This window comes from Pelodiscus sinensis, chromosome 5 (genome assembly GCF_052426305.1).
Source record: "Pelodiscus sinensis isolate ZL-2025 chromosome 5, ASM5242630v1, whole genome shotgun sequence".
In the NCBI taxonomy this organism is placed as follows: Eukaryota; Metazoa; Chordata; order Testudines; family Trionychidae; genus Pelodiscus; species Pelodiscus sinensis.
Genome location: NC_143056.1, coordinates 4,096,137 through 4,121,770, shown reverse-complemented (window position 1 = coordinate 4,121,770; position 25,634 = coordinate 4,096,137). Strand labels below are relative to the sequence as shown.

The 25,634-nt window shown below is 45.7% G+C and overlaps 1 protein-coding gene across 2 annotated transcripts in view; it reads left to right on the top strand.

Annotated features, from left to right (window-relative positions):
• Positions 1-25,634, top strand: part of MDGA2 (MAM domain containing glycosylphosphatidylinositol anchor 2) — a 634,890-nt gene that overhangs the window by 341,036 nt on the left and 268,220 nt on the right. The window contains exons 4-5 of one of the 2 annotated variants that reach the window (XM_075926141.2): positions 10,055-10,263; positions 19,916-20,048. In XM_075926141.2, the coding sequence (XP_075782256.1) occupies positions 10,055-10,263; positions 19,916-20,048 (342 nt within the window). The remainder of the gene's footprint in view (positions 1-10,054; positions 10,264-19,915; positions 20,049-25,634) is intronic. The other variant, XM_075926142.2, reaches the window with a different exon arrangement.

Sequence of the window (25,634 nt, the reverse complement as noted above, 5' to 3'; positions counted from 1 at the left end):
TCCATGCAGTGTGGCCGCTCTCTTGCACAAAAGCACATCCCTCTTGCACAAGAAGTTTTTGCCCAAAAATTCTTGTGCAAATGGCTTCTTGTGCAAGAAGCATGTGGTGTAGATGTTGCCCAGGTGAAATCCCTGATCAGTCCTATTGATTTCCGTGGAAGTAGGGATTTTCCCATGGTCTTTCCAGGTCTGCTTGTTGTCCATGGCAAAAGCCCCTTTGACTTCATTTGGGGAATTTTTGGGCCCCAATGGGCTACTTTCTGAACTGATGTGCTTTATTTATTCTCTTTGCTGTTGATTTAGCCATAATCTTTTGACTTGCAACCTTCATCTACTGCCAAGGGAGGTCCTCTGTCTTAACAAAGTCCTGTGTCCTTGTTTTCTCATTATAAACTCAATATTTCCATCTCATTCCGGTTTTCTCTTCCCATCTCATCACTTCAGAATTCCCTTTCCATTCTCTGGACACCAGGTGGGGTGGAGAAATATTCTGATGCACAAGCTGTGAATGCAAGAGGGTGTGTGAAGGCCCCTTGGCCATTGTGCATTGCTGTATTGGAAGGGTCAAGACTGTGGAAAATTCTTATGGATTTCAGAAGCGGTGAATGTACAGGGGGAAACAGACTGAGCATACCTGTATCTCTGGTGCAGTATCTCAGGAACTCTGTGTGGGTGGCTAGATATCTTGTGATGCACTAGCCCAGTTGGAGTACTTGGAAGTAACTAACCCAGAGGGTTAGGTGAAGGTAGGACTAGGGGTGGGAAGCACCTAGCCCTGCCCTTTCTGCACAAGCCCCTCCCACACAAGCCGCCACCTCTCCAGCACCACAGGGAGGTGGGGTGGTGCATGTCCCCCGCTGCCCTTGCCCCGGAGTACAGGGAGGGAGGAGGGCATGAGGCTCCAGCCTCCCGATGTGGCACATGACTGCAGCCTACCTGGGCCAGAGCATGAGGAGGGCAGGCGCTGGGTGGGGAAGCAACACTCTGCCTCCACAACACTTAGGGTGTGTCTAGACTACTGAGTTTTATCGACAAAAGTGGACTTTTGTCAACAAAACTATACCTGCGTCTACACTACTGCTGAGTTCTGTCGACATAACGTCGAGAGAACTCAGCAGTTTTGTCGATGCTGGTAAACCTCATTTTACGAGGCATAACACCTTCTGTCAACAGAGTTCTGTCGACAGAAGGTGTTATTGCCTGTAGGGTTGTGTCTAGACTACAGGGTTTTGTCGACAAAGCAGCTTGCTTTGTCGACAGAACTCAATGTGTCTAGATGCTCTATGTCGACAGAAGTTTTGTCGACAGTATCTGTCGACAAAACGTCCGTCGACAAAACCCTGTAGTCTAGACGTACCCTTACAGTTGGCATTCTGGGGGCGGAGTGTAGGCGGGGCCAGGCTGGCAGTTTGGGAAGGTGGAGCCTTCCCCTGCCTACAATACCGGCTGCCCACACAACTAACGTTTATTGCTAGGTATGCGGGTGCTAGGAGGGACAGTGCTCACGACACTTTCTGAAGATAACACCGCAGCAGAAATGTAACCATTGCAAAATGCCCCTAGATGATTGTTACAGAAACCATTGATTTGGGGTAGGGCGAGGAAGACTTAAACGAGAATTAGACATTCCTATGCCTATGTTGTGTGCTTCCCCTAGCTGATCTAGTCCATTCCATCAACACAATTGTATTTTCCTGCTCTTTGAAAGCGAGAGAGCGCACATTGCTTAGTTACTGAATTATGCAACCAATAACTCCTCACTTTACGGCGTTTCAAAGAATCTTTGTCGGCATTATTGCTGGGAATAGATCATCCTTGTATATTGAGTTCTCCAGTTTGGTCATTCACATAATTCAGCCTTCTGGTTCTGGAGGGTAAATTCGTACTTTTTAATGCCATGTATTGTGACATTACAGTAGAGGTACAGTGGAAAATAAAAAGAACGAGGATTTATTATTACAGGCTGCCTTGTTACTATTGCTTTTAAGGATCTGTACAGAACAAGATGGGAAACAATGTTTGATTGGATTGGGGATTTTGCACTCTGAGGTACTTTTGGCTAAGCTGAGGTCATAATAAGCCTTGGGGTTAGAGTGTTGCACTCTTGTTTCATTGTCACACTGAATCAACATTGTCCAGGCTCCTAGCCATATTACCGCAACCTGTTCCTTTTTAATTATAGTGATGTCAGGATGGGTTTCACTTCTGTTTTCCTACGGTCTCCTTTTGGGAGTAGTCACTGATAATCAAAATGTTTAACAAAGTCAAGGTGCAGGCTTGCGAGCCTGAAGGCAGGTTGAGGATCAGGTATATTTCAATGGAAGTGGGGTGACCTGAGAGTTTAAAGAATTCAGTCTTTATTTGAAACTCATTTTCAAACATAGAACACAGAAGAGTGAAGGGGGATTTGAGAGCAGCCTTCAACTTCCTGAAGGGGGTTCCAAAGAGGATGGAGAGAGGCTGTTCTCAGTGGTGGCAGATGGCAGAACAAGGAACAATGGTCTCCAGTTGTGGTGGGAGAAGTCCAGGTTTGATATTAGGAAAAACTATTTCACTAGGAGGGTGGGGAAGCGCCAGGATGGGTTCCCTAGGGAAGTAGTGGAGTCTCCATCCCTAGAGGTGTTTAAGTCTCAGCTTGACAAAGCCCTGGCCGGGTTGATCTAGTTGGGATTGGTCCTGCCTAGAGCAGGGGGCTGGACTTGATGGCCTTCTAAGGTCTCATCCAGCTCTATGGTTCCATGCTGTGAGATCCATTGTATGGACTCTCCTAATGAATCCTGTCCTTGTAAAAACACAGTGCATCTTAGTGTCATGGATTTAAGGCCATTAGGTTAATGTGGCCTCTTGTATGTCCGTAACTTTCAGCCAGTTATCTCCATACGGAGCCCAGTCACTTGGATTTGGCTAAAGCGCGTCTTCCAGAAAGGCATGCAGGCTTGGCTCTGAGGAATCCACCGCTTCCATAGTCAGTTTGTTCCCAGAGGCAGGAATTCTCCTCTCTGTTAAAAGACGGTGCCTTTCGGTTTTGAATTTGTCTGGCCTTCAGCTTCCAGCTCCTGCTTCTTGGCATCCATTTCTCTGCTAGATTAAGGAGCCGGCAATACTTGGTATTTTCTCCCCGTGTAGGTACTGACACACTGTGCCCCACTGAATGGTGTGAGCTCTTCAAATCTCTCACGAGGAGGCATTTTCTCCAGCCCTTGAATCGTTTCTATGGCTTTGCCCTCCCCCCCCCCCAATTTCTCAACATCCTTTTAAAAACACACAGGATAGTTTTGTACGAGTCTCACCAACCCCCATGAGCAGATGTAAAATCACCTTCATGATCTGACTCACTACTTCCTTGTGGGGAAGATGGGGTCTGATTTTTGCCACCACGTCGCACCTCCCAAGGGCCCTTCCAGTTCTATGAATTCCGTGATTCCGTGATTCCATGAATTCCGTGATTCCGTGATTCCATGAATTCCGTGATTCCACGAATTCCATGATTCCACAAATTCCAGTTCTATGAATTCCATGAATTCCGTGATTCCACGAATTCCAGTTCTATGAATTCCGTGATTCCATGAATTCCGTGATTCCACGAATTCCAGTTCTATGAATTCCGTGATTACACGAATTCCAGTTCTATGATTCTATGAATCTGTAAATATGAGGTGTCCCTTGTTCAGAGGTTCTATCATTTTGAATTTGGCTGTATTAAAATGCATTGGGTCCAGCTTATTATATAGTCCAGACGAGGCTTTGCGACCACTTTGTTCTTATTGTTATTTGCTACTGCACCATCATTTGTGCACATTTTGTCAGTGGTGATTTTGTATTTAATTCCACACCCTAGAGGGGAATGTTGAATAGTGTCAAACCTGAGACTAGTTCCTGCAAAACTCCTCTAGAAACGCCCCCAGTTGATGACGGTTCCTGGTTGACAGCTATTTTTGAGATCTGGCAATTATGCAGTGCTGAATCAACTGAATCTGCACTTGATTTATATTGCACGGTGCTAATTTTGCAATCAGAATGTCATGCAGTGCTGTGTCAAATGCCTTTACAAAGTCTGCCTATTCCATCTTCGCCATTATCTTTGTCAGTCAAATTTGTAATCTCCTCAAAGAATTAAATCTATTTTTTTGGCAAGACATATTTTCCATAAAGCCGTGGAAAGTGGTACGTTGTTTCCCGTATTCTTTAAAGCTTTATCAGTTGTCTCCCATGTCATTTTTTCCATGATTTTACTTGGGACTGACATAGGCAAACCAGGCAATTATTCCACAGGTTTTCCCTCTTGCTTTTTGACTATTGGTATGAGATTAGCATCCTTGCAGTATTCAAAGACTGATTTAAAAATAGGCAAGAGATTTCCTTGGCCAGCTCTTTTAAGATTCTTGGATTCACATTGTCCGGGCATGATGGTTTAAAAACATTTATTTCTAGTCTAGAGGGGGATCTGTCAAGAAAGAAAGCCTTTTTCCACAGATCTTATAAACCTCCTTGCAGGAGGCATAATGGATCTATTGAAAAAGACTTTCTTTGTCAACAGATCCCTCTCTAGATTGCTGCTTTTTGCCGACAAAGTGCTGAGTCAGCAAAGTGTGGCAGCCATTATTATGCAAATTAGGCACAGAATATTTAAATCCCTGCCTCATTTGCAATGTCGACCTGCCTAACCTGCATCCCTCTGTCGACAAAACCCTGTAGTCTAGACGTACCCTTAGAGTTTAACTCACATCCGCCCTGGTCTTGCCAACTTCCGTGAGCAGGGCCTGCCTCTTCCTCACAGCTTAGCTCTGCTTTATATTAGCAAAGACTTGCTGTCTAGGCCTCAGACCTCATTCCCAGCCTGTGATCCATGGGCTTATGTTTCAGACCCTCGTCTTACTACACCCAGGACTTCATTTTCATTTTCATCACTTTACATCCTAATTAGATAGATCAATAATTGATTCATCACTTTACATCCTAATTAGATAGAGTAAAACCTGTGTTATCTGGCACACTCAGGGATTATGGCATTCCGGTTATCAAAACTTCCGGTTATCTGAGGATTCCATCACCCTAGGAACAACCAATGGACAATAATAGTAAAACTCAGGTTTTTAATATTGGCAGTTTTGTACTGGGAGGCAGTTGTTCTCACATTTCTATTTTGAGTTCAAGATGATTAATACTACTTAACTAAAAAATTGTTAAGCCAATCTGGTAAACCAAGCCAGGCCTGTGCGCGTGAAGATATGACAGAATTGTGGCTGGGGGCAATGCCGGTTAATAAAGTTTTCTGGTTAACGGAGTGCCGGATAACAAGAGGTTTCACGGTACATAAAAATGCATGTCTTACGGCTCATTGCAAGGCAGAGAGGAAAATGCACCTTGTGCTGAATCAGTTCCTCTTGAGATTTTCTTCTGCACTTCCCTTTGCTAGTTAATTGCCTTGTAAGAAATGAAACCTTCCAGCCCAAATGGTTGAATGGCTTGCTCCATCAGGTGCCGCACGTACGTTCTGTTTTAGCCAATTGCAAACGAGACATCCATTTGGGATTTTGAATACTAATCGGCGGTGATTCGGCCATACATTGAAATCAGGATTTGGACACATTTTATGAATGCCCTTTTGATGAGATTGCTTTCAAATGCCCTTCTTGAGTGAAATGAACTTGGCTGTTGCCATGCCTAGGTAGTTACAGCCCGTAGCCAGTGCCTGGTGGTGTTACAAAACGAGTTTGTGTTAAGTGTGTAACTTTTTTTTTCTATCGCCTGAGCAAAATGCCTTCTGACAAGATCATCCGATAACATGGGTCTCTCGCCCTTCCCACAGATGGAGCGAGCCACAGTATGCGCGATGAAAGCGCCTAACTACTGTTTGTGCTGGTGTTTTGTCTTTATTTGTGCTGCTGCTTTTGCTCTGAGGCAGTGGGCAAGATTTTCTCTTGCCAATGACCCAATTTGTCATTTTCTGCCGTGCGGATTTCCCATTAAGTGGACATAATGAAAAGGATGTGGCAGGAACCCTGTCCTCTGTTGCAGTCCTGTGCGTTGACTTCTTGGAGACGCTAGAGGATTATTAGTGCACACCCAGCGGAGATAAAGGCCCCATGGTACTAAGCACGAACAAACACATAGCAAAAGGGAATACCTGCCGAAAAGAGTTTACAGTCCTGCTAGACAAGAGAGATGAAGGAAGCGGTACAGCTAGGCATCAGCGGTACGGTGAGGTTAAGTGACTTACCCTAGGTCATACTGGAAGTCTGTGGCAGAGCTCAGCATTGACGCCAGAGGGCCTTAACCACGAGGCCGTCTTTTTCCTCAAAAGAGTCAACCAGATGTCGTTCGGTGAAACAATGCATTTCAAATTTCTGCTCAATCGTTATTATGTACGGGGTTCCCATCAGTGGCTATTAGCAAGGACTCTGAAGCGCATTACTGCTTCTCCCTGGGGGGTTAGGGAACCAGGTGTTTTAGCCTTGACGTTTAGGCAAACTTATGTCCGTATTTTGTTTGCCGTTGACGGAGCGGAGGACTACATTTTCAGCTCTCATTCCTTGGCAAACATTGCCCCGTCATCAAATAACCTTTAAACGAAACACCAGATCTCCTTCGAAAATGCCGTCCCAATCTGAAACATTTCTTTCAGGATTTGTTCTTGTGATAGATGTTACGTTCAAACTTTTGCTGGGCAGAACTATGACAACATTTATTTAATGTGCATGCACCATAACCAAGAATGATTGTACATATTGCTAGGACAGGCGTATGGGATAGAGAATAAGGCAGAAAATATCGTATTGCCTCTCTATAAAACCATGGCATGCCCACATCTTGAATACTGCGTACAGATGTGGTCATCTCATCTCAAAAACGATACCTTGGCATTGGAAAAGGTTCAGAAAAGGGCAACAAAATTATTAGGGGTTTGGAACGGGTCCCATATGAAGAGAGATTAAAAAAACTGGGGCTTTTCAGCTTAGAAAAGAAGAGACTAAGGGGGGATAGGATAGAGGTCTATAAAATCATGACTGGTATGGAAAAAGTGAATAAGGAAAAATTATTAACTTATTCCCACAATATAAGAATTGGGGTCACCAATGAAATGAATAGGCAGCAGGTTTAAAACAAACAAAAGGAAGTTTTTCTTCACGCAGCGCAGTCAACCTGCGGAACTCCTTGCCAGAGGATGTGGTGAAGACTAGGATTTGAACAGGGTTTAAAAAGGAGCTAGATAGATTCATGGAGGTTAGGTCCATTAGTGGCTATTAGCCAGCATGGGTCGGAATGGTGTCCCCAGCCTGTGTTCGTCTGTAAGTGGGAGACAGGGGAGGGATCACGTGAGGATTCCCTGTTGTGTTCACTCCCTCTGGGCATCTGGCATTGGCCACTGTTGCAGACAGGACACTGGGCTGGAGGACCTTTGCTCTGAGCCAGTCTGGCCGTTCTTATGTGCGCGTGTGTTTCTGGTCAATCAAGGCGCGTTCTCCAATGTGCATGCTGCCCTGGTCTTACTACACAAATCAAGATCTACACCAGGGATGAGAAACCTTTTTTGGGTCAGGGGCCAGTGACCCACAGAAAAATCAGTCGGGGGCTGCACCCAAATGAGAAGGAAGAAAAAAATCCCTCACTGATGTGGCCCTCGACTGGGAAGGAGAAAGACCCTCCTCGCATTCCCCTCCCACACCAGAGACTCTGGGGTGGGGGGCAGCCTAGCAGCTCTTGTGTGCCCCAGCCACAAGGTGGGACTGGAGAGCCAGTGTGGGCTCCCCAGTGCGGAGGGGAAGCCTAAACCTCGAGGCCGTATCAGGCCTGCTGGGGGGGGGGGGCACATCTGGGCCCTGAACCTGAGGTTCCCCACACATGATCTGCACCTTTGGAGAGTAGCTTCCATGTTTAAGGCGGCTCTCTGATTTCTAGCTCCAATTGGCCCCCGTCCTGCAAAAATGCAATGGAGTGACTGTATTCGCCTAGGCCTAATTCACTGAAGTATACACCTAACTTGATCACGCGTGCGTCCTCCCATTGACTTCCATGGGACAGGCTTCAGCACGGGGCTGGATCGGGACCTGGTGTGGGTGCAGCCGATTCGGTGGGATTTCTCCTGTTTGCAGAGTTACTCGGGAGCAGGCCTTTGCAGGACTGGGGGCAGAATTTGTGGATGAATGGGTAACATATGGACTAACTGAAGAAGTCCTGCATAGACTAGAGTCTAAACTGTGTGTGTGTGTGTGTGTGTGTGTGTGAACTAACTGAAGAAGTCCTGCATAGACTAGAGTCTAGAGTGTGTGTGTGTGTGTGTGTGAACTAACTGAAGAAGTCCTGCATAGACTAGTCTAGTGTGTGTGTGTGTGTGTGTGAACTAACTGAAGAAGTCCTGCATAGACTAGAGTCTAGTGTGTGTGTGTGTGTGTGTGTGTGAACTAACTGAAGAAGTCCTGCATAGACTAGAGTCTAGAGTGTGTGTGTGTGTGTGTGTGTGTGTGTGTGTGTGTGTGTGTGTGAACTAACTGAAGAAGTCCTGCATAGACTAGAGTCTAAAGTGTGTGTGTGTGTATGTGTGTGTGTGTTTTAACAGGCTTGTCCATGTTTTCCAACCAAAAACCTGTGTGCTGAATTAACACAAGCAATCACTGTGAGTATGCAGCTCCAGTGATTGTAAGTGAGCATGGATAAGCCAGCACTGTGATATACAGTGACTCAGTGTAAGTAGACAACTACAGTACATGTGCATGCTGATTAGATCCTGCGCAATCTTTATTTGTTACTCAAACAAGTCAGAAGCTTCCCTGAACATTGGGGCCTCCTTCGTCCCCCCACCCCCTAAAAAAACCTTTCTCTCCTATATTACCAAAGACTTTTCAGGTCCAGGTTTTTTTTTCCAATGAAGACACAATATTTTGAGGTCTTCCGGAACCTCAAAAACAACCAAGTTCTCATGCAAATATAGTTTCTTTAGCTGAGCTAATTTAATCCTTTGTCTGCTTCTCTAATCCTAATCTCTAACCCAGTGGTTCCCAACATGGTACCTGCGGGTGCCATGGAGCCCGCCGGGGCATTTATGTGCGCTTGCCTAGTGACCAGGACTGGCCTGAGCCATTCTTGCGCCCCGAGTCCTGGGCGCCCGGCGCTTGTGCGGCCCTGGGCACGGGGTGCATGCGTGGTGCTGCCCCTGGGCGTATGGCACATGTGCAGCCCCGCCCCAAAAGTTGAGGACCACTGCTCTAAACCAAGTGAGTCGATTTACAGGCATGCTCCAAGCGCTCTGCCTTTCTCACTTTGATGTACTTGACCCAGGAGAAACTCTGTTTTGGGCTCCACGGATGCTTAAATTGATATTACAGAAGCAGGAGACCTGTATTTTAATTGACAGTCAAGGGTGTCTGAAGCCACGGAAGGATGTTCTGGTGTGTAGCTAGCTACAGAGACGTCTGCCTGCCACATGTTCTATTTTATTACTTAGAAAACCCCACAAATAAACTCTCGTTATCCAGTAAGAGGCAAAGATTAAACATTCTCACCAACTAACATCAAACTTCTCTTACAATGCAAATTAAAACAGCTGGACTAATTATTCCTGGGGTTTGATCAACAGCGTTTTATGGAAGTGAGATTCCGAAAGAAAGAGAGAATGAAATTGTTTCATTTAAACATTCCTTCAAGCTTATCGCCATGAATGGTTTTGGAGTCGTTGTGTGTTATTTCTCTTGTGGGAACAGGTAGGAGCCCCGATGGTGGGGCGGGACTCCATTGCGCCCCAAGACAATCCACTGAACTGTGACAAGCCTCGCAGTTTGGATCTGCCCCAAAAAAGAGGAGTCCGGTGACTTCTTAAAGACGAACAGATTTATTTGGGCATCAGCTTTTGTGGGCAAAGACCCACTCTGTCAGATTGTAGAGTAGGGACAGTTCTCAGAATGGATCATGCGTATTCTCTTGTGTGCTTGTTGTTTTCCAAGAAGGCGTGCAGTTTTCCTTGGAGCTTATTTGTGTGTAGCAAACATCTTAGGATCTCCATAAATTTGGATTTTGTGATGAGTGGTGTGCTTTTTGTGTTTTTTTTCTGTATTTCCAGATTTAGATGACCCGATAGTGACAGTTCACCAGAGCATCGGGGAAGCAAAGGAACAGTTTTACTATGAGAGAACAGTGTTTCTCAGGTGTGTTGCGAACTCCAATCCACCGGTCCGGTACAGCTGGCGACGGGGCCAAGAGGTATTACTGCAAGGGTCGGATAAAGGAGTAGAAATCTATGAACCCTTCTTTACCCAGGTAGGAATCAAGGTACAGTATTTTTCTTTTCCTCATAATATTTTCACCCTTCTGTACACACTAGTATGTTGACTCTTTAACAATCAATTCCCTTCTTTTCATTTCAGGCTTCCCATCTGTGGTTTTTCCCTCAACAAACTGATCCAATAGCAATACAGGTTGGACCTCCCAGGCCTGGCACCCTGGGGACCTGACTGGTCCTGGATGAGGGATTTTTCCAGACCAAGGGAGGTCATTTCAGGGCTCCACCCTCTTCCCACCTCCTGGTCCCTCCCCAGACCAGATGAGCTCCGCACAGGCTCCTGGGCCCCTATCCCCATCAGGGCACTGGGACTCTGTGGTCCTGGAACATCCGAGGTCATGCTGGACTACGAATGTGGCCGGACCAGAGAATCCCGGATTTTAAAGGGGCACCCTGTACCGCATGTGGTTGGGATTTCTACCGAGACATTTTATTTTAAGAGCTTGGGGGAGTTAGATACAGACTCTTATTTAATTCTAGCAGGACTTGGGAACCTATTCCCTTGCTCCCCCTCCCACATCCCCCCCATAAGCTCCTTTCTAGAGTGGACATTTTGAAAGTGCCTATGTGACCTACACACCTTCTGCAAGTGGTACGCTGTTCCATCTAGTGGCATTGAAGCCACTTAACTTTGGTCTGCACTAGGGAATTATTTCAAAATAACCCCCCTTTGGTTGAATTACTAAACGGAGGGTCCACCCTACCAAGCCCGTTATTTCAAAATAACAGGCTGGTTAGGTTGAAATCTGCCTGCCTGCTTTTCTTGGGGAATAACGCTCATTTTAAAATAATTATTTCGGAACAGCGGTGGTGCGGACACTCCAGTGCCGCTATTTCTACATAACGACTCCCAAGAGTCATTCGAACGAATGATTCTCCAGTGCTCCCTGGGGCTCTACATCAAGGCAGCGTGTCCACATGAACAGAGCCTGCCTTGGACTCATTTTGGACACGGTAGTTCGATTCTGTAAAATCAGGATTACGTTGAATTTCACTATTTGGAAACAATTTCCTAGTGTAGATATGCTCTTACAGAGAGAATAATGAGTCTACTCTACAGCCTTAACTGAGAGCCTGACTCTTACCTCTGTGCACTTAACTTTCAGTTCCAGACTTTGGACTGAAACTACTTTCATTAAAAAACTGTCCTGAAAATCCTTAAAAAGCTACTGTTGTTCAATTTATGTTACTTAATTTATCAGCTTATTATATACGTGTTATTTACTTGTTCCCATAACACAAGAATTGGAGGTTACCAAACGAAATGAATGGGTAGCAGATTTAAACCAAACAAAAGGAAGTATTTATTTTTCATGCAAAGCCCAGTCAACCTGTGGAACTCCTTGCCAGAGGATGTTGTGAAGGCCAGGACTTGAACAGGGTTCAAAAAATAACTAGATACATTAATGGAGATAGCATTTCCTTCTTGATAGCTTTGAAGCTGGTCCATGAATGGTTATTAGCCATGATGGGTAGGAATGGTGTCCCTAGCCTCTGTTTGTCTGAGCCTGGAAATGGGTGACAGGGGAGGGATCACTGGATGATTCCCTGTTCTGTTCACTCCCTCTGGCATCTGGCATTGGCCACTGTTGTCAGACAGGACACTGGGCTAGATGGACTTTCGTCTGACCCAGTGTGGCCGTTCTTATCTGTAGAGCCAGTTTGGGACTCTAGCTTAATTGCTAGTGATCAGATGTGTGGAGGGTTTTAGATGTTTTTTTAAAAGTGAAGGGCTCCCTTTGAAATAGGATTGCTTGGCTAATAATGCGTCAACATGGAAATCGTTACTATTGTCTCTTTTGTTTGAAATATTCTCGTTAGGCTATAAAGATGTTGCATTAAATTCGATTCCATTTTTTTAAAAATATGGTTTCCAAGTTATTATGAACATTCTTCAAAGAACCTATGTGCCTGAGTTCAATTAGGAAATCAGATTGTCATGTTGATCAGCAGAAGTTTATCCACAAGCTTGCTCCACGTCTTGGTTGTCAGGTTGAATTAGTGCATCGATCTGCATGCATATGAAAATCGATACACCAGAGGACCAAAGGCGATACAGGTTTGAGTCCTACCTGCATAACTGGTTCCGCTGATGACACAGTAGCAAACAGCAGGAGCTGATGTGAAGGCCGATGAGATCTGACTCTAGAAATATTTGGGGATTTCAATTTGAGATAGCGTTTCCTTCTTGATAGCTTTGAAGCTGGACTCAGTGCAAATCAAATGAAGTTTAAGGAAAATAAATAGTGAAATATTGTAACTTTTCTATTGTAGCTGGAAAGAGACGGGGTGACGGGCCCATAATGTTTTATCCATATTTCCTGTGTGCACTAACTGTTCTATTTTGTTAAATAAAAATGGCAAACCGTATGCCACAGAATTGCCTTACCTGTATTCCAGGAATCCTGCCACTCAAATTTAGCTCTGGATTTTTTAACCAGAATTCCCGGCAATTCGGTTGTTAACAAGGCTTACTTACATCAGCAACTTGGGTGAGGTCCGGGGGACCAAGCATACATTCATATGCTGTACTAAAGCAATTTAGAGAGTGATTTTTTTTTTTTTTTGATCTGTAAACTTGCTGCACAATTTTTCCCCTAAGGGTTTTCTTCTTCATCATCATCATTAGATACTGTAATTGCGCAGTTTAATTATAAGATTACATTTTCTGTATTTACACTAATTATATCATTAGACATAATTAGACTAATTACACAAATCAACTACAATTACTTTTTTTTTTTTTTTTTTTACAAATTATAGAAATTGATGGAACATAAACCACATTCAAATTGTGAGATTACTCCACAGCATCAAGGAGTTAACAGCTGAGTCTTAAACTTGCAAGACTCACAGTATCTATGGGCCACAGTTGCCTACACATCAACTAAAATGAACTGAGAATCTTGTAAGGTATTAAATCATGTGTTCCTGACTTGTGCAACTCTACATGAGTCCATGATTTTGACCTAAGAGATTGAATAGTTCTGAAATTCCATCACCGCCATCTTCTTCACATAGGTGTGCAGATGTCTCAGAAAAGGCTAGAGAATAAGACAGAAAATATCTTATTGCCTCTCTATAAAACCATGGTACTTGAATACTGCGTATAGGTGTGGTCGCCTCATCTCAAAAAAGCTATCTTGGCACTGAAAAAAATTCAGAAAAGGGCAACAGAAAACGATGAGGAGTTTGGAATGGGTCCCCTCTGAGGAGAGATTAAAGAGTCTGGGACTTTTTCAGCTCAGAAAAGAGGAGGCTAAGCAGGGATAGGATAGAGGTCAATCAAATCATGACTGGTGTGGAAAAAGTGAATAAGGAAAAGTTATTTTACTTATTCCCACAATATAAGAACTAGAGGTCACCAACTGAAATTTCTAGGCAACAGGTTGAAAACAAAGAAAAGTAAGTTTTTCTTCACTCAGCGCAGTCGACCTGTGGAACTCCTTGCCAGATGATGTGATGAAGACTAGGACTTGAACAGGGTTCAAAAAAGAGCTAGATAGGATAAGATAACGAGCCTTGTGGATAAGGGAGAAGCGGTGGATGTCATATACCTAGACTTTAGTAAGGCATTTGATACGGTCTCGCATGATATTCTTATTGATAAACTAGGCAAATATAACTTAGATAGGGCCACGATAAGGTGGGTGCATAATTGGCTGGATAACCGTAGTCAGAGAGTTGTTGTTAACGGTTCTAAATCCTGCTGGAAAGGGATAACAAGTGGAGTTCCTCAAGGGTCTGTTTTGGGACCCGTACTGTTCAATATCTTCATCAATGATGTAGATATTGGGATAGAGAGTACGTTTATTAAGTTTGCAGATGATACCAAACTGGGTGGGGTTGCGACTTCTTTGGAGGATAGGGACATAATTCAAAATGACCTTAGCAAGTTAGAGAAATGGTCAGAGGTAAACAGGATGAGGTTTAATAAAGAGAAATGCAAAGTGCTCCACTTAGGAAGGAACAATCAGTTCCATACATACAAGATGGGAAGCGACTGTCTAGGAAGGAGCATGGCAGAAAGGGATCTAGGGGTCATAGTGGACCACAAGTTGAATATGAGTCAACAGTGTGATGCTGTTGCAAAAAAAGCAAATATGATTCTAGGTTGTATCAACAGGTGTGTTGTAAGCAAAACTCGTGAAGTCATTCTGCCGCTCTACTCTGCACTAGTTAGGCGTCAGCTGGAGTACTGTGTCCAGTTCTGGGCGCCACATTTCAAGAAAGATGTGGAGAAATTGGAAAGGGTACAGAGAAGAGCGACAAGAATGATTAAAGGTCTAGAGAACATGACCTATGAAGCCAGGCTTCATGAACTGGGCTTGTTTAGTTTGGAGAAAAGAAGATTAAGGGGGGACATGATAGCGGTTTTCAAATATCTAAAAGGGTGTCACAAGGAGGAAGGCGAAAATTTGTTCCTCTTGGTTTCTGAGGACAGGACAAGGAGTAATGGGCTTAAAGTGCAGCAGGGGAGGTTTAGATTGGACATTAGGAAAAAATTCCTAACTGTCAGGGTGGTCAAATATTGGAATAAATTGCCAAGGGAGGTGGTGGAATCTCCCTCTCTGGAGATATTTAAGAACAGGTTAGATAGACATCTGTCAGGGATGGTGTAGACGGAGCTTGGTCCTGCCTTGAGGGCGGGGGGCTGGACTCGATGACCTCTCGAGGTCCCTTCCAGTCCTATTATTCTATGATTCTATGATTCTATAGATTCATGGAGGTTAGGTCCGTCAATGGCTATTAGCCAGGAATGGTGTCCCTAGCCTCTGTTTGTCTGGAGGTGGGTGACAGGGGAGGGATCACGTGAGGGTCCCTGTTGTGTTCACTCCCTCTGGGGCATCTGATGTTGGGCACTGTCAGCAGACAGGACACTGGGCTACATGGACCATTGGTCTCACCCATTATGGCCATTTTTGTGTTCCTCTGTTCTTACTATTTTGTGCATTTGAACCGTCTAATTTAAAGCCCTCGACCATGTGAATACTTATACAGCAAGAGCTTAGCTTCCACATTTGACTTCACTGGCACGACGTCCATGATTGTAGTGAAGCGTGTTACACTACGTTTACAGGACTGGGAAGGAAGATTGCTTGTAAGGCTACCCCTTTCCTGAACGAACCAGGCCCACCAATTCTTTCATTCCCATCTTGTGTTGCTTATTCCCTATGTGTGGTATTTTTGACTGCAGCCCACAGATCCACTCAGATCCTTCCTATTTAACCCCGTGCACTTGATGTTTGTGCAACCCTTTTGTCTCGATGAAACGATACGCTGGGCTGCAATGTTATTAACAACGGAGTGAAAATCTTGACGTAAGCGTTCGGCAGTGTTTGCCCAGTTCCGTTTCTAGGCTAGTTCATGGCTGCTTTTTTCAGACCTGCCATTTACTTGTGTTAAAGTTCTGCTTGAGTAACTCAAGGGGTATGTCTAGACTGCATCCCTCTGTCGGCAGAGGGATGCAGATTAGGCAGGTCGACATTGCAAATGAGGCAGGGATTTAAATATCCCGTGTAATTTGCATAAAAATGGCCGCCACGTTTTGCCGACTTTCCATATTTATGCAAATTAGGCGTGGGATATTTAAATCTCTGCCTCATTTGCAATGTCGACCTGCCTAATCTGCATTCCTCTGCCAGCAGAGAGGGTACGTCTAAACTACATGGCTCCGTCAACGGAGCCATGTAGATTTGTTTCTTCGCCAAAGGGAAATGAAGCCACGATTTAAATAATCGCGGCTTCATTTAAATTTAAATGGCTGCCCCACTCTGCCGATCAGCTGTTTGTTGGCAGATCGGGGCAGTCTGGACTCTTCCCTGTCGACATGAAAGCCTTTTATCGACCTCCCTGGTAAACCTCATCCTACGAGGCATAACGGGGAGGTCGATAAAGGGCTTTCAGGTCGGCAGGGGAGCATCCAGACTAGCGCACTGAGCCAACAAACAGCTGATCAGCTGTTTGTCGGCTCAGCCCGGCAGCCATTTAAATTTAAATGAAGCCGCGATAATTTAAATCGCGGCTTCATTTCCCTTTTCCGATCAGCCTAATCTACATGGTTCCATCGATGGAGCCATGTAGTTTAGACACACCCAGGGATGCAGTCTAGACATACCCAAGGAGGAACTGTCCTTCTCATCGTTCTGAGTTTAAGAACGGGTACCACATTGGGTCAGCTCAATGGTCCCACTAGTCTATTGGATTTTCTCTGACAGTGGATGATATTAGAGGGGGAGTGTACAAAACAGAGCTATTTGGGTGAGATCCTGCCCATCTTCCCTTCCTGCCTTCTGGTACTAAGGTATTTAGAGTCACCCTGAGTATGCGGTGGCATCCCTAATCAGTGTTAGCTATTGATGGACCTCTGCTCCATGAACTAATTCTTTCTGAACCCTGTTATATTTTACTGGCCATGGCAATTGAAAGGTACATCTAGACGACAGGCTTTTGTCGACAGAAGTTTTGTCGACAGATACTGTCGACAAAGCTTCTGTCGACAAAGAGCGTCTACACTACATTCAGTTCTGTCGACAAAGCAAGCTGCTTTGTTGACATGGTACTGTAGACGCAAAGGACAGTTTACATGCAATAACACCTTCTGTCGACAGAACTCTGTCGACAGAAGGCGTTATGCCTCGTAAAATGAGGTTTACCAGCGTCGACAAAACTGCTGAGTTCTGTCGACGTTATGTCGACAGAACTCAACGGTAGTGTAGACGCAGGTATAGTTTTGTCGACAAAAGTGGACTTTTATCGACAAAACCCTGTAGTCTGGACACATTGGTAAAAACGAAACAACGGCCGTAGTAGATCAGACCAAACGTCCATCCGTTCTAGTGTTCTATCTGCCACCAGTGGTCAATACCAGGTGCCCCAGAGGGAGTGAACAGAACAAGCAATCATCAAGTGATCCCTCCCCGTGACCCATATCCTGCCTCTGAAAAACAGAAGCTAGGGACACCATTCCTACCCATCGTGGCAGATAAGTATTGATGGCCCTAACCTAGTTCTTTTTTGAACCCCGTTAAAATCCTGGTCTTCACAACATCCTCTGGCAAGGAGTTCCACGGGTTGACTGTGCGCCGCATGAAAGTTTAGTTGTGCCTAGCGTCTAAAATTGTGTGCTCATCATTGAATTACACATGCTACTTACTAATTTCATTGGGTGACCATTGGTGTTTGTATTCTTTGAACACTTCTCTAGTCACTGTTACCAGACTGTTCATAATTTTACAGCCCTCTGTCATATTCCTCTTTAATCACTGTTTCTTCGAAGACAAACAGCCCTCATCGTTTTAGTCTCTCCTAGTGTTGGGGTCTTCCATTTCCGTTGATCATCTTGGTTGTCCTTCGGTGAACCTTTTCAGGCACCTCTATATCCAAGCCCGCCAATGGGGGCAGGCAAAGGGGGGCAGTTGTCCTGGGCCTGGCGATTCAAAAGGGCCGGGGACTCCCAACCACTGTTACTCGCTGCTCCAGAAGAGCAGCCCGGCTAGACCCCTAGGGTCCTTTAAATCACTCTCCTGGAGCAACACGTGGTGCATTTTGGGTAGCACTCGGGGCTGGCAGAGGGCTGGTGCAGTGCACCTTGGACAGTGCAGACTGCTCCTCCACCCCATCTGACGGAGGCCCCGCCCCTTCAGGGAGCACAAACATGCCCCGCCCCCCTTGCTTAGGGGTCCAGCAAGTCTGTTGGCTGCTCTGTATCCTTTAGAGATGGGCAAACGGAACTGGACACAGGGAGATGTGGGTGTACTCTGGATTTCTTTAGTGGCATTATGATATTTCCGTCTTATTTTCTACTCCTTTCCCAATAGTTCCTGATTTTTGGTTTGCTTTTCTTCCTTGTGCATTGGGCTAAATTTTCAGAGAGCTATCCAAGATTGCTCAAAGCCATCGCTCTTTCTCTGATATAAATACTGGAAAATGTGTCTGTTGACTGGGGAGAGTCTGAGGAGCAGACGTTGAGGTTGAAAAAAAAATCCTTGTGTTTCTATGCTGGCACTAATTACATAAGCATGTTTAAATACAGCTTTATTTTATGTTATTTTCTATTTCTGTGCCACACTGTTAACTGACAGTGATGTACTATAAACACGGTTCTGTCGTATCTGTTCCTCCCAATCTGCCTTGCTTTCATTTCTGTGTTTTTCCCCGTGATGTCTTTATTTGTATTTGATCTAAAACTGAGTGTTTGCATTTAGCAATTCTTCCTGAAGGCATCTGTTATCACTTTGTCAGGGAAACACAAACACCTGTGTCTTTCTATCAATGATATAAGGTTTTGGATATATTTTTTTTCCATTAAGGGATGTTTTCTCAAATGTTTCTGTTTGCAGTTTCTCTGTTATGCCCAATTCTTGTGGCGTCTTATGTGAAAATTTCCTGTCTGGATGCTATAATTTCCTCTAGATCCTGTCGAAAAGAGCTTCATTATTAAACACTTGGTTCAGATCTTTGCACCATCATTTGCATAACTGCTGTCTAAAAATAAATTCTCGAGGAAGCTGGTTTTCAAAGGAGAACAGCAAGAACTCTTTTACGGTAGCTTACGATTTTTCATTACACGGGTTTTCTTCTCAGGATGCACTACCTGAAACGATACCCAGTCAGTCACAGCGATTTCAAAGCTACTGCCAAAAGAAGCACTTCCTTTCATGTGTTTAAGTGTATGGGAGAGGAGTTAACCTTTTAGGTCATGTCTATAATAGTGTAGTCGATTAACCGAGAAGCAAAAGCAGATAGGTTAATGCCGTAGATTACACACATTTCGCTTCTCTCCCTTTGCCGATATTTTTTTTAGTAGGCTAGCCAGAAGCCTGCCTCAATCCTGGCTCACACAGGGCCTGGGACCTACCCCTATTATGGCTCTGCATTTAAGGCGTGTTAGGAGCCACACAGGGAGGCAGCCTGGCTCAAGTCCAGCTCGTGCCAGGTCCAGCAGCTCCGGCCCCGGACAGAGGCTGCTGCCACCCCACACTGCTGCCTCTGTATCAGAGGCAGCAGTGAAGGACGACAGGTCCACAAGGGGAGTTGATTTTTAAACTAGTACCCCCCGCGGACCAGCTCCTGCCTGGCACCCGAGCTGTTGCCTCTGATACAGAGGCAGCAGTGTTTAGTGGCAGGAGGCTCCTTGGGAGTGGGGCCGGCCTCAATCCCAGAGACTATAGAATAGTCGACTAACCAATAAGAATTCATAAGGTTACTCGACTATTCGATTAACCGATACTTAACATCCCTAGTCTATAAGGAAATGGCGTCGCTTATTTCTTGGTAATTTTGAAATAAAGTGCTATTCCAACAAACCCTGGAGGTTACACGGACACCGGAATAGCACGTCCATTATTTCTAAATATATTTCAAAATAACGGGCATGTTTGAAGACACGGAATTGCTATTTCGGGATACTTCCAGAATGCCCTGCCGCCTAGACATAACCTAAGTGTATTTTACATAACGCTTTTTGTATGCTGAAGGGTTGGTTAAAATCAACTTTTCTTTCTGGATGATTCCAACTTGGCACTGTTCTTGATTAGCATCCCAGTCCGATACTCTTGGCATTCTGTCTCAGAAAGCTGTGATACTCTGCCTGTCCCTGTAACTTCATCTCGTCCTAACTTACCTTTCTAATGTGTGCAGGGGGAAACAAAGATCTTGAAACTAAAGAACCTTCGGCCTCAAGACTATGCTAATTACAGCTGCATTGCTTCCGTGAGGAGTGTGTGCAACATCCCTGACAAGATGGTATCTTTCAGACTCTCCAATAAAACAGGTATGGTGTGAAATTATCTGCTTGCCCATTGGGATCTGGTACTTATACAATAGCTTCCATGGGATTATGCTACAGTTTACAAGAGGGATATGAATGGGTAACCGGTTAACTGGGACTCCGCGGGCACGGGGCTGCTCCAGTTCAGCCTGATCCACCATGATGTCAGCTAGAGCTTTGCAGGCCGGCAGCTAGGAGCTGGCATCCCCCATGGGATAGGGGCTGCCTCGGCCGGGACAGGCCCACTGTACCTTGGGTGGGGGGTCGCTCCAGCCTATCTGGGCTAGAGTGACCCCCACCCCAGCCCACAGGATCATGCTTAATCAGTTAACTAGTTAAACATCACATTTAAACAGTTAACTGTTAAGATGGGATTTTACATGCCTAATTTACACAATGTGCCAATGCACAGACTCAACCTGTGTTATGATCTCTGTAAAAGTGATGGTCATAAGCAACAAAATGTAGATACACATCCCAAACATCCTGTAGTTGCAGTGTGTTTGGATCAAGGATTTTGATTCCGCTCATGGGCTGTGGAATTTGTATTAGGATCTGACCATCCCTAAACATTTAGGGGATTTCTCTATTATCTAGTTGTTTGAGAAGTACACATACAAAAATATTCCAGGTAGTCTTGTGTGCGATGGCCTCAAAAATACAAATAATAGCCACACTTCATGTACCAGTGTCCTTAATACATTATGTAGAAAGGGATAATAAATGACGAACATATGTGTGCTACTGGCATGAGTGTGTGGTGCAAGCACAGAAGTAGAATGTGCTTTAGGTGGTAATAAGCCATATGTTGATCTGCTGAACTCGGTTACAGTCAACAGAGTATTTATTAAAACAACTATCAATCATTTCACACCTTTATAAAGAATTTATAAATTGGCCCTTATCCAACGTTGAAAAGAACGGGCTATAGGCTGGGTTAAGTTGGATCTCACCCTAGGGTCAGTCCCAATGCAGTCAATGCTACTAGTTATAGAGTAAGATATTACTCAGCAAGGCTAAGAGGATCACAGCTGAACCTATCAAAAGATTTTGGGTGGAAGATTTCATAAGAACCCTCTAGATGCTCTACAGACCAAGTCAGGATTCTTCCATTATAAAACTTTGGCACGAGAAAATGCTTTTTTCTCTTTCAAATGGATGTTCTTAACAAAAGACAATTTGACTTTTGCCAATACGTTTTGATTTTCTGTTGGAAAAATGGAAACTAAATATTTCATTTCGCATTAGGTTGAACCTGAATCGCAATATTTTGATTTGTTCAAATGGAAACATTTTGTATTGGGTGCGTTTCAGAGGCGTCGCCGTGTTTGTGTATTTCAGCAAGAACAACAGGGAGTTCCGTGGCACCCAAAAGACTAACCATTTTATTTGTGCACCCACTTGGGCTCTAGCCCACAAAACATTTATGCCCATATAAATTGCTAGTCTTTAATGTGCCACAGGACTTACTGTTTTTGCATTAAGTCAGTTAGGATATGTCTACCCTTGCCCCCTAGTTTGGAGTCGGGAGGCAAATGAAGTATATCGAATTTGCTAATGAAGCGTGGGATTTAAATATCCTGCACTCAATTAGCATATTCACGGCCGGTCGCCATTTTAAAATGGCGGTCACCCGATTTAACTTGCTGCGTGTAGACGTAGTAGTCCGATTTAAAACCCTTCCCTCGAATTAACTGTTACTCCTCGTGCAATGACTTGTCTACATGCCGCAAGTTAAATCGGGCGACCAGCATTTTAAAATGGCAACCGGTCGTGAATATGCTAATCGAGCACAGGATATTTAAATCCCGCACTTCATTAGCAACTTCGGTATGCTTCATTTGCTTCCCTAGTCCGAACTAGGGGGCAAGTGTAGACATACCCTTAGATATCAGTCAGTTTCTGCCAAATTGCCCCATGGGAATTATAGCTCATAGACATGATTTCCCTGTTGTCCACTTTGCCAGGGCCTCCCGCCTGGACTTCATCTCCCATGATGCATCACAGTCTCTGATCCGGTTGAGTTGCATTCTGGTCACAATACATTTCAAAATATCAGACTTTTCCCACAGATCAAACTTTAGCAACTTCTGACCAGCTTCAATGCTTTGTATCAACATTGATGACATAATTTCCAAGAAATGGTTTGTACGTTGGAAGCCAAGCAGCAAAACCCTTGTGTTAGCTCTGTTCAAAGTCAAGAGTAGATAATTAATAACTCCAGGTAGCTCTGGATAACTGTTAGTCAGCAAGCGTTAAAACATGTTGAAGATTGCAAGTGAGATCAAATTAGGTTATGCTTGAATAAAATATGAGATGGGGGCACTGAAAAGAGTTAATGAATGAATGAAGCTGCCAGCTGAAGATGGAATAAGGATCCTGCCTGGATCTAGGAAGACTTACTAAATTTATTTACATTTGCACATTTTCTCTTTTTCTGTAGCCATGGCTCGATTTCAAAGTGTGGCCATCAGCGTATTTGTATATGACCGATGGCTGCGAAAGTAGGTACCTGTACCATGCCAAAGACTCAAGACTCAATTCTGCTCAATTGGACTGGTGTAAATCAGGAGTTCTCCACTGAGATCTAAGGCAGCGCACTCATGTAAACCCCTGGGCATATCTATACTTACTGGAAGATCGATCCTCTGGAGGTCGATCTAGCATTCGATTTAGCTGGTCTAGTGTAGACCCGTAAATCGAACGCTGAGGGCAGCTCCTGCCGGCATCCAGTACTCCTCCTTCTGCAAGGAGTAAGGGAAGCCAATGGGAGGATTTCCTCCCGTCGGCCAATGGGAGCATTTCCTTCCGTCGGCCAATGGGAGCATTTCCTCCCGTCGGTCAATGGGAGCATTTTCTCCCATCGGTCAATGGGAGCATTTCCTCCCGTCGGTCAATGGGAGCATTTCCTCCCGTCAGACAATGGGAGCATTTCCTTCCATCGGCCAATGGGAGCATTTCCTCCCGTCGGCCAACGGGAGCATTTCCTCCCGTCGGCCAACGGGAGCATTTCCTCCTGTCGGCCAACGGGAGCATTTCCTTCCGTCGGCCAACGGGAGCATTTCCTTCCGTCGGCCAACGGGAGCATTTCCTCCCGTCGGCCAATGGGAGCATTTCCTTCCGTCGGCCAATGGGAACATTTCCTTCCGTTGGTCAATGGGAGCATTTCCTCCCGTCGGCCTGCAATGTGGACAACTGTTGGAGAAGCTCCTGCCTGTGACCCTGACGTACTCTGTGGTCCCCTCCCATACTCAACTTTCTCTCTGGCTTCCTGGAGATAGAGGCCTCTCTCCTGCAGCCTTCCCACCGTCTTTGCCTGGGTAAGCTGAGCTCACTTGAAACCTGCTTCTCCAGCTGGAGCCTGATTGGAAGGCTTGAGGGATGTGGCTACTTGGGCCGAGCCTTCTCTTATCTGTGCCAGGTCCTTTCCAGCGACTTCTGCTGTCTCCTGCGTCCCTCCACATTCCCGTGCACCCCTCTGCCTCATGAGCTGCCTTCCCCAGACCCGAAGAAGAGCTCTGTGATGCTTGGAGGCTTGTACCTTCCACTCGCAGGATTTGGTCCCATAAAAGGCATTACCTCCCCCACCTTGTACGCCTCGTATCCTGGAAGCAACATGGTGGCGGCACCGCGGCAAATCATTGCACAAGAGGCATGCAGCAAGCACACTGGGCTTTGGTTGTGCAGAACAGTGCCTAGAGCAGTGCTTCTCAACCTATGGCCCATGGGCCACTCGCAGCCCAATCGGGGCACCCCACGGCGGCCCACGCGATATCTCTAGGCCCATCGGGGTAGCGTACACATTGTGTAGCTGCATCCCACAGTACATAGACAGCTGCTAATGCAGCCCGCAATGGTAAATAGCTTGAGAATGTCTGGCTTAGGGTAACCAGCCAAACTCACTGTGCTGGGCAGTGTATGGGCTCCACCCACTACACCAGGCTGCCTCTTAGAACAAAATACTAAGCCCCATTCTTGTCAGTGCTGCTACCTGCCCTCCCCATCCCGGTGGGTTTCAGTTGAAAGATGTACCAACGCCTTGCAGACTGGACGGAGAGCTGGGAGAGTGTGGGGAGGGCAGCCACAAGCCACAGGTGTGAGCAGGTCCGTGTGGTGTCCAGCATCCTCACACTGGACACGTGGTGACCGTCCGCAGGCTGCTCTGGGCTGATGGAAGCGTGTGTGGCCAAGTAGCTTTCTGTGGGCTTGCCCAGATACGGCAGTCGTGCCTGCCTGTGGGTGGCTTCCACCTCCATGGAGCAGTCCGACCACACTGGCTGGCTTTCAGGAGCATTTTCCCATTTGGGTCCTCCCATGACCATCACCCTCCATTGATCATTTGACCCCTCAGAAGAGCAAGGCCTGCAGAATCATCCTCCCCGCCCCCAATCTCTGAGCTATCCTCAAGAGCGGCGCTTGAACAGCTGTGGTTTGCCAAGCAGCCTAGAAGACACTGGTCTCCTCTTCCGTGCTGGTGAACATTTGGTCCAAGCCCATTGGGCACATGCAAAGGGCCACACAGAGCTCTCGTGCGTCACTTCTGGGCCTCTTTCACCCCGCCCAAAGTCCCTACGTGATGCACTGTGCTAATTGGCAACGTGCTTTCCTCCCGAGGGGCACGGCGCTTCCTTTCCAAGGCCAGGGAGCAGAAAGAGCACCAACTAGATGAGTCAACCGATAGGCACTTCACGAGGATGTGGCCTTGTTAGGCCCAGGTGGGGATTCTTATGAGATCTGATTCTTGTGCCGCTCAAGCCTCTCTTGATAACCAGCAGGGCTGATGTCAGTGTAGCAATCCAGGAGCTGTGTGGACTTATGGATACATGTCCCAGTTCTTCCCCAATGCTCTCCAAGGAATGATGCCCTTTTTAAAGGAGCTCACGCATGTCTCAGTGCATGGGGTCTGGAGTCTACACCTGCTGGCCTGTCCACTGGCATAGAGGGTGGCAGAAGGTACGTCAGGGGTGGTGTGTCGGGGGCAGAGTAGAGGAGCTCTGTTATTCTGTGTTTATCCCCTGTTGAATAGTAGAATAGGGTCTACGAAGGATTAGGAATTAGGGGGTAGGGACTAAGGATGTTAACTAGCGATTCACTTACTAGTTGAGTAGTTGATGGAATTTCCATCGACTACTCGACTAGTCAATAAGCCCTTCCGTGTTCCGCCTTTGAAATTTACAAGAAGGCCAGTGGGAAGTCCCACTGACTCCAGACTCCACAAAGGTGCTTCCGCTTTGAAATGCTCAAGAGCTCCTGCCTGAGGTCAGCTGGGGAGTCCCGAGTTGATCCTCGCCTCCAAGTGGCTTTGCTGCTTTGAAATGCCTCACAGAGACCAGGATCAGGTGGGGACTCCCCACCTGACCCTGGACTCTGTGCAGCATGCCAGCTTTGAAATGTACACGAGTCCCCAGTGGAGGCTCTTGCGCATTTCAAAGCAGAAGCGCCTTTGTGGACCCCGGAGTCAACAGGACTTCCCATTGGCCCTCTTGCACATTTCAAAGGCAGAATGTGGAAGTGCTTATCGACTAGTCAAGTAGTCGATGGAAATTCCATCAACCCGTAAATGAATTACTAGTTAACATCCTTAGTAGA